Raw genomic sequence first — 9761 nt, 5'->3', positions numbered from 1 at the left:
TAACTCTTTAGAGCCACCTATATTTGGACTAGCCGTGACCACCACTTAATCCACGCCTAATCCCTCTCCAACCCTCTCGCTACTACCTTCTCACTTCTTTTAACTACCTATCTAACAGGTATCGCCTTTATCGGCGAGGTATACTATCAATATATAATAAAGGCTTCCTTATAAAGGTCTATAAAAGTCGATTCTACTTACTTATAAAGGAGGGTAATCTACGCCCGCGGGTTATTTATATCTTCGTTCTATAGCTATATAAGGAGGGTATATAATATAGTATAGATTATCGCTAATATTAATAACTATACTTTATTAAGCTCTTTTTACTTCTTATTAAGCTCTTTTTACTACGTATTATAGTCGTCCTTTTCCTCGTAATACATGCGTCGATCTTATATATAACGTGTATATCCTTAATTCGGAGAGATTGCCGATAGATATAGAGATAATGTTTATCGGTAGTTTCTTTATTACGGTTATAGCCTTCTTAGGCGCGGTTATCTTCTTCTTCGTGCCGGCGGCTATAGCCGTGGTAGTAATAGCGGGAATAGCAGTAACGGTAGCGGTAGCGGCCGTGATAGGGTCTTAGCCCGAGGGATCGGTGGCGTTATCGGCCTTTACCGCTATAGTTGAAGACGAAGTAGCCGCCTTAGCCTCGAGGTTAACGATAAGGGCTTCGTATTTACGGATATTAAGTAGCGTAGGCTAAAGTAATACGTAAGCGTCCCTCTTTTAATCGTTAATATTAGAATTAAGATAGTTATCCTAGTAGGTAGCAAATTTACTGTGTATTACACGCTCCTACGGTGCCTAATCCCTTAAGTTAATAAGGGTAGTAGTAGCCTTCTATTTAGTATTAGATATATTAGAAGATATCTTTTCTTTCTTATAGATGAGTAGGTAGATTAATTAATAGCTTACTTACTCTAATTAGGTTAATAGTAGTTATCTAAGAGTACTTAAAAACGTGATGGCTTTTATAGTAGAATAGGGTAGCCTCTTAATATATCGTTTAGCCGTTATAAACCGGACTTATAACTATCGTACGTTAAATAGTACTTATATACTAATTATAGTATTAATCCTAATAGAGCAGAAATCTCGTATATATATATTCTGTGAAGTTCTATCTATGTAAGTCTTTTATACCCTTAATTTAGGTGGTGTAGACTCTTATTATAGATACTATATTATATAGATTCTGTCCGGTCTTTCCCGATATCTAGTCTTATTATATCCTAGTCCCTGAGGTCCGAAGCCCTGAGTCAGTCATAGATCCCCTAGGGTAGTCCTGTGCCTATACGATAGTACTACCCGTGCTATCGTACGTCAAAAGGCACTTGGATGATTAACTTAGTAGAGCAGAAATCTCGTGTGTGTGTCTTATGTTAAGTTATATCTGTGTGAGTCTCTTATGCCCTTAATTTAGGTGGTAAAGACTCTGTTATAGGTACTATATTATTTAGATCCTATCTGGTCTTTTCCGGTATCCGCCCCTATTATATCCTAATACCCGAGGTCCCTGATATCCGAAGCCCTTAGTTATAGCGTGGATCCCCCCTAGATCCCCTATAGACCACGTTATAGTCCGTGTGCCTATACGATATACCCCCTCAGTTAAGGTGGGTCTTCCTAGGTTAACTAACTAATTAAAGGCTTCGGTTTAAACTAAACGCTCTTAACTTTTCTATCGAAAAATTAACCGCTAGGGGAAAATACCCTTATAAAAAGGATCTAAAACCGCCCTATTTAACCGTTTAATTTAATTCTATCTTAATTAGTTCCTTAATCCTGATTAGCCGGATCTGCTTAATTGGATCATCGGATTTACTACGCCCTCGGGGGCCTTCGTAATCGCTTCGGCTATAGCTTTAGCGTGTTTAATCTCTTCGTGTAGCCGTTTAGACTACTCGATACGATCCTTTTAATCCGTTAAATTAAGGTATTACTATAGTCTTTTAATCCCTGCCTCCGGTAATGTCTTCGTTAAACCGTCCACGATTATCTCCTTCGTATTAACGTATAGAACCTTAAAGAGGCCCTGCTATAAAAACTAATATACCTACTAGTTATAAATATCGATATACCGTAGCCTTATTCGTAGGCGTTATACCTTCTTATTAATAAGGTTAATAGTCTGCTAATTATTGTAGTATAGCTATAGTTACTATTAGTCTAACTAGAGCTCTAAATCCCTTAATATCCGGCTAACGAATAACGTCTCTTTAGCGGCCTCTATAAAAGCGAGTAGTTCCGATTTTATTAACGACGTCGTGACTATCGGTTATTTACCCGCCTTCTAGTTAACGGTGCCGCCGAAGAGCTTTATCGTATATCCTTACGAACTCTTACGGTGTGGATTATCCCTAAAGGACGCGTCGCTTACGGTTAGGAAGAGTCTATCCCCGCTAAATTCCAGGTAGTAGTACCTCATATAGTATAGGAATAGTAGTACTTATTAAGCCCTCTTAAGGTAGTTAGAGGAGGGGATAACGTTATATTAGGAAAGCTTCGAATAGGCGAACGCGATATCGGGTCTTATTATAATAGCGGCGTATAGGATAGAAGCGATTATACCCTAATACTAACGGACCTCGGGAATTATCGCGCGCGTGCCGTCACGTAGTATTAGTAGTTCTATTATTAATAATAGGACCTTTAGTAGTCTTCGGTAAAGGATATCTACGTAGTATTGAACCGCGATCTTCTCCACGTAGGAGGATTATAATAGCTATAACCTACGGGTGGCTCTATCCCTTAGGACCTTAATTCCTAGGAACTAACGGGTTTCTTCGCCTCCTAATAGCCAATAGCTTCGTTTAAGGGCGGCCTCGAGGTTATTAGCGGTAGTTTTACGGTTTTTATACTAGATAAGTCCGATATCGTTAACGTAGAAGAATAGGATTAAACTAGCACGGATTATAATATAGGGGTTATTAGGTATAGCCGTGAATCCTATCTTTTATAGCGTGCCGCTAAGTTCCTCTTACTATAGTAGTAGCGATACCCTTAAGCCGAAGAGGGCTTTTCGTAGTAGTAGGACCTTACCTAGTACTTCGTAGCCTTACGGTATCTTTATAAATACCTTTTCTTTAAGGCTAGCGTTAACGAATATATTAATAGCGTTAAACGACCTTATTTCCAGATTAAATTATGCGGCGATAGCTATTAGTATACGAAAGGACTATAAGGCTAACGTGGTGGCGTAGTTATCTTTAGTCTTTAACCGTTTTTATTAGTCCCCTTATACTATAAGGCGTGCCTTATACTCAAGGAGGGTGCCCTCCTTATTGGATTAATAGGTGTATACCTATCTATAGGCGAGGACTTATTACTTATTAGCCTAATCACCGTAGACCTCCTACTAGCAGCCTATCTATAGGTGGCCCTTAAGGTGTTCCCCCTTAGCCTATAACTACCGCTTCCATAACGGGTAGAGCCGTAAATCGCGGTAGTGGTTTAGTAGAGGCGGGAGATCCTCGCGGGATATATACGATAGCGGCTAGGAGGCGTTAGAGAGAGAGGGATCTATAGCACCGATATTACCGTTATTAATAGCTTACTTTCTTGCGCGTATAGGGTTATAAGTCCTTCTAGCATTAAAGAACGCCTCTTAGGCGGTATTATTCTGCACCTTCTCCATTATATAGAGGCTTATAATATATAGGCGCGCGGGTAATAGGCGCGCGGCCGATAGACGTTTGGCGGATAGGCACCCCTTAGAGGTATCCGCGGCTGCCCGTTAGTGGTTATTATCTCCTTCTACTTTAACGCCCCTGACTACCGCTAACGCTATAAGGAACGCGCGCGCAGGATCTTCCGGGGATATTAGAGGCGTGGGAAACGGCTTAAACCTCGTAGTGGTAAACTGTGGAGTATCCGTAGTAATAGCGGTAGTCTTTTCGTCGCCCGTAGTAATAGTAGTGTTATCGCCTTCGCCCGTAGTAATAGCGGTAGTATAATCTTCTCCTATAGTAATAGTAGTATCCGTAGTAATAGCGGTGCTATAATCTATAATAATAGTAGTGGCCTCTCCCGTAGTAATAGCGACGGCCTCGCCTTTATCTGTAATAATAGCGGTGGCGTTAGAGTCTTCCGACTTAAGATCTAATACGTCTACGGCTATACCCCTTAATAGTAGCCTTTTCGCGGTCTTATTAGATTAGGTGATACGGATAGATTATAGGCGTTCCCCGATTTCCTCGGCGGAAGCTATAGCTTATAGCGTTTTAATCTTGCTATTAAATATCTTACCTTTATTAAAGACAACGTCTCTTATAGTAATAATATCCGTTAAGTATAGTAGCTAAATACGGAAGCTATTCGAGGATTAGTATCCGACGTAATAACCGATTTATACCTTCGGTTCTAGCCTTTATAGGCGGTTCTTTTTAGCTTAGGTATCCCGCGTTTTTATAAAGGCTTTATAGCCGTAAGCTTATAGGTATATAAGGTTAGGTTAACGGTCGCGTAGGCCTTTATATAGCGTTCGCCAGTCGTTAATATATTATAGCGTTCTATTATATAGATAAATAGTAGTCTTAAAGATCTTAGGCTAGATAGACGTAGGCAGATTAGCCCTAATCCTTATAGCCCTCGTCCTCCTTTTAACAATACCTTTAATCCGTTCTATAACGCCGTTTTAATCCTATACATATAATACCGACGGCTAGCCTTCTACCCCCTTAGTAATAAGGAAAGTAACGACTTCTAGGTACTAAAATATCTTAGAATCGGCCTATAGGATATATAGCTTAACGTCGAATTAGGTTTTAAGCAGGGTAAAAACGTCTTTTAATACGTGTAGGATAGAGCCTTAGTCTCTTGTCTATAGATAGTAATCCTATATACAACCTATATACACGTCTATAGTAAATGTAATAGACTTATATAGGCCGCCTCGCGATTCCGACTCTTCTAGATCGTGAAAATTAATAGCTAAGGCCTCTCCGGGCTTTAACGGGTAAAGGGATAGTATCCGCCGGATCTGCGTAGACACTTACGATTACCTATACACGTTATAGTCCGTTATATAAGGTCCCTTTATCTTTACCCCCTACGTAACGTTAACGATCCTTACGAGTATATTGGTACCGTAGTAGCCGAGGCGTTTATACTACCACTATGCTATAGTCTTCTATAGTTACCGCGGTTATCGTGATCTTCTATACGGGTTATCGCGGGGGTGCCTTACCGAGACCGCGAACACGGTAGCGGCCGTGGCTTCCGCGCGCTTAATTATATACTAGCCGTGGATATCTAGTAGCTTATAGATAGGCCGGTCGTCGGCGGAGTTAATAATAGTATCGTTTACGGTATCCTGGTGGTAGACTTATAGGCGTAGCTAGTATTCCGAGACGATATTAGTGACGAATTCCTTATAGTATACGACGTCACGAAGGCGTAATAGCCTTTTTATACCCGATAGAGATTATATATATAGCTTAACGTCTTTATATCCGAGCATAAAAGCCTTATAAGTACCCACCTAAAAGGATAATAAAGTATCCGTGGGTAGTCTAACGGCCGTAAAACGGCCTTAATTATTAAAGATATAGATTAACGATCCTAAATCTAGGATCGCGTAGTATAATAGCGCTCTAGCTTAGTTAATAGAAAAGGATACGCCATATTCTTATTATACTCTTAATAGTATTACCGTACGATAACGCGCTACCCCTTAGGTTAGGTAGGCTCTTAGTCCCGTCGCGGTGACGGATAGGTCTTTATAAACTATTATAGTCGTAGGCGTAGTATTATAGAGTTAATTTTCCTAGACTTCCTCTATCTTATTAGCGGTGATAGCCTCTAAGGCTTCTCGCCTTTTTTATATCGCGGTGTCTACGCGGCTTTTAAAACTATAATTACGTATCTTCTTTTCTATAACCTTTATAATATCTTCGTGGCTACACTAGGTACAAGGGCGTATATCCGGCCTTACGTACTAATAGGCGTCGGTAGTATACGGGTTCTTATATATCTTATAAGGCCTCCATATTATAGGAAGGATAGCCTTTACGGACGTGTTACTATAAGGACGCTTTTTATTATCTTTATTATTAGTAGTATCCTTAGTATCGGGGAGGTTCCCGAGGGTATTAAAGGTGCCTCTCCCGACTCTAGGCTTTATAACGGAGGATTATAGGCTTTTTATATTACTAAGAACCGTAGGTAGAGCGTTTACGAAGTCGTTAATCGTTAGCTTAGTTTCCGTAATCTTATCGTAGTTATTTACTAGGTAGTTATTACTCTATTCCTAGGCGATAGGTCTAATAGCTTTTAACGCGTCTTCTACTTAACGGTCCGCGCTTAAGAGTTGTAAAACGGCTGTATATTTATAGTATATTATCGCTATTTTCTAGCTTACTACCCAGGCGTCTATATCCTTAGGTATAGCCTTTATAGGCGTAGTGTATTATCGGTATAGGACTAGGGCTTCCTTACAGAGGTCTATAGGTATCGGTCCTATATACGCGTGTAGGAGAGTAATCTAGGCCTATAGGTTATTTATAGTACCGTCCTATAACTAGGCTAGGAGGCTATGTAACGTGGTGTAGATAGTCGTTTCAATATAGGAGCGTACCTTATTAAACTCCTTCTGCTACGCGTTATAGTCTGCCTTTTCTTCGCGGTATACACGGTAATCTTATAGGTAGCGCGTACACCCCTTTTTAGAGAGGTTATTAATAGATATAGGCGTCCTTATCGTTAGTTCTTTTATTATGGCCGTAGCCTTCCGGCGGGCGGCCGTCTTCTTCTTACCGGCGGCCGTGGCCAGTATAGTAGTAGCCGTAGTAGCGGCCTCCGTAGTATCCGTGGCCTTATCGCCCTTTAGCGTGATAGTAGAAAACGGAGTAGCCGTAGCCTCCTCCGTGGCTTTAGGGTCTACGGCGAGGGCTTTATATTTACGAATATTAGGTAGCGTAGGTATAGGTAGGAGGTAGGCGTTAGCCTCCTCGTCGCTTAGCTTTAGATTAAGATAGTTATCCTAGTAGGAGGCGGATTTACCACGTATAGGGGGCTTCTATACTACCTAATCCCTTTCGTTAATAAGGGTAGTAGCGACCGCCTTCTATTCGGCGTTAGATACATTAGAAGATATCTTTACTTGCTTATCGTTTATCGGTTCGTTAATAGGTAGGTTAATTGATCTTTTAATTACTCTAATCAGATCGATAGTAGTTATTTAAGAGTGCTTATATAGATATAATTACTTCTTTGTAGTAGAATAGGGGTAGCCTTATTAATATCTATCGTTTAGGCGTCATAAACCGGGCTTATAACTATCGTATATCAAAAGGCACTTAGATAATCAACTTAGTAAAGCAGAAATCTCGTGTATATATCTTATAGTAAGTTATATCTATATAAGTCTCTCGTGCCCTTAATTTAGGTGGTGAAGACTCCGTTATAGGTATTATATCATTTAGATCCTATCCGGTCTTTTCCGGTATCCGCCCCTGTTATATCCTGATACCCGAGGTCCCCGATATCCGAAGCCCTTAGTTATAGCGTGGATTCCCCCTGGATCCCCTATAGACTATATTATGGTCCGTGTGCCTATGCGACACGTGCCACGCTCTATTTAAAACTTGGTTTGTTAGAACTCACTAGTTATTAACTGGTGCTTGACAGTTTAAACGCCAGGATAATTAAACCGTCACTTATTTCTCTACCCGCCAAAACTCGAGTAATAACTACTATTTTTTTTACTATTAAATGAGATACTAATAAAGTAGCTATATAGAAAACTTTAGCTAAATCGCTTTAGTTTTGGCGGGTAGAGAAGTAAGTGGCGATGTAACTGTTCTGGCCGTATAATTGTCCAGCACCAGCTTATAGCTGGTGAGTGCCAAACGAACGAAAATAAGTGGGGCGTGGCACGGGTACCTTGCTCTTTCCGCCCTGGCTTTTTTCTACACCCCAGTTCCGAACCACTGAACAAGGACTGATCATAATACAAGCCACCGCCACGAAGCAAAGTGACATGGCAACATTCCGGCGCTTCAGGCCCGACGACGTGGACAAAATCTCGAAGTGCAATCTCGATCCTCTAACTGAGACATACGAGCTTGTATTTTACCTACAATATCATGCGAGATGGCCCTCTCTCTTTCAGGTCTGCGAAGACACAAATGGAAACATCATAGGTTATAGTAAGTCGAGAGGAGCTATTATTGTGGGTCGAGTGATTCTGATCGTTTGGGTCTAGTTATGGGAAAGCTGGAATCTTCGCCCGAAATTTACAAGTTCTCTGAGCATTACTTGCCGTGGCATGCACATATCACTGCCCTGACTGTTGCGCCGGAGGCCCGCAGGCTGGGAATTGGGAAAATTCTTACCGAACAGCTCGAGTTAGCTGCAGATGCAAACAATGCCTGGTTTGTAGACTTGTTTGTTCGGAAGGGAAACGCCAGAGCCATCGCTTTCTATAAAAACCTTGGGTACAGTGTCTTCCGAGTCGTCAAGGACTACTACGGCGAGCATGCCACAGACTCCACTGCCCAGAGTGAAGATGCATACGACATGAGAAAGCCCATGAAGAGAGACAAGAAGCTTCAGCATATCAGAGAGGATGGCGAGACATATGAAGTTGATCCTACTGATGTCTGGTGAAAAGGATGAACGCCGACGGGTAAGGACGCAAGCTTTGTTCACGAGGGATGTGGACCTATCTGTGACGTTTGATTTTGTTGAAGGGGACACTCAGGGCGACTTGCGACTTAGGACATGGAAACAGCTTGTGATAATTACGATCAAATGCATGCTTTGATGTCAGATACAGCGTAACTGGAACCGTCGTAACTGGAACCGTCCTAACTGGAACCGTCAAAAATAGGGTCCAAATTGAAGGGTAAATTGTTTGAGGGAATTGTGTAGTTCTCTGACCTGCAGGTCTAAATGTCGCACGTCAAATGCACTCTTCTGACTTGGGGGAAAATCTTCGCGTGTGTGTAGTATGTTAAGTTATAACGTGTCCGAGACCGTTTGCCCTATTTTTATAAGGGGCAGTACTCCTCCGGACGTACTATTCTATTTGGATCCTATCCGGTATTTTACCATGGGTCTACCCTTATTAGTTCCTGATCCCCGAGGCCTTTTAGATAAAGCGTAGTCGAAATCGTCACAAAATAGGTTAAGATAAATTAAGGTAATTATATGCAATTATAACTCTATTAGACTGTTACGGAAACGCTACCACTGTATTCTATATAATGCAGATTCTATAAGCGTCTACCCGGATTATAATCTTAGTAGTGCGGCCTGTTATATAACCGAAAAGACTATAGTCTATTCGACACACCCCCTAATCGCCCTAAACGTTAGTTAGGCGATTTAGGCTATTCGTACCGGCAGATATAATAGGTATAGAATCCATACGATTTCTTCGCTATAGCCGCCCTTAAATATATTCTTTAGGTCCTCTAAATAGTTTATCCGGACTTCCTCTAGCTATTTTTACTATAGCCGTTCCTCTATATCTATCACGCCCACCTAGGACCTAAATATCTTAGATTTCTCGCCGTATAACGCCTTCGTTAGCCCGTCTACCACTTTTTCCACGCTTATAACGTACGCTACGAGTATTTACTCTTATTCTTTACCTAGCATAACTAATAGCCGTGGATATTAATATAGCGAAGGCGTGTTATTAACGTGCTAATCTCTTAATTAACGAACCGAATCGTTTAGTTATTATCGTATAGGATCCTTAATTCCGGATAGTTAAATTCCACTCCTATACCGTAAAACAGGCG

At 41.1% G+C, this 9761-nt stretch overlaps 1 protein-coding gene across 1 annotated transcript; it reads left to right on the top strand.

Annotated features, from left to right (window-relative positions):
• Positions 1–7938: 7938 nt before the first annotated feature.
• SODALDRAFT_332259 (acetyltransferase) lies at positions 7939–8902 on the top strand. Its single transcript, XM_028611658.1, has 2 exons — positions 7939–8159; positions 8216–8902. Exons 1-2 carry the CDS (start codon positions 7991–7993, stop codon positions 8617–8619), a joined length of 573 nt encoding a protein of 190 aa, XP_028467903.1. The 5' UTR covers positions 7939–7990; the 3' UTR covers positions 8620–8902.
• The last annotated feature ends 859 nt before the right edge of the window (positions 8903–9761 follow it).

The sequence above is a fragment of the Sodiomyces alkalinus genome (genome assembly GCF_003711515.1).
Source record: "Sodiomyces alkalinus F11 unplaced genomic scaffold SODALscaffold_3, whole genome shotgun sequence".
NCBI classification, from domain to species: Eukaryota; Fungi; Ascomycota; class Sordariomycetes; order Glomerellales; family Plectosphaerellaceae; genus Sodiomyces; species Sodiomyces alkalinus.
This window is presented reverse-complemented; position numbering and strand designations above follow the sequence as displayed.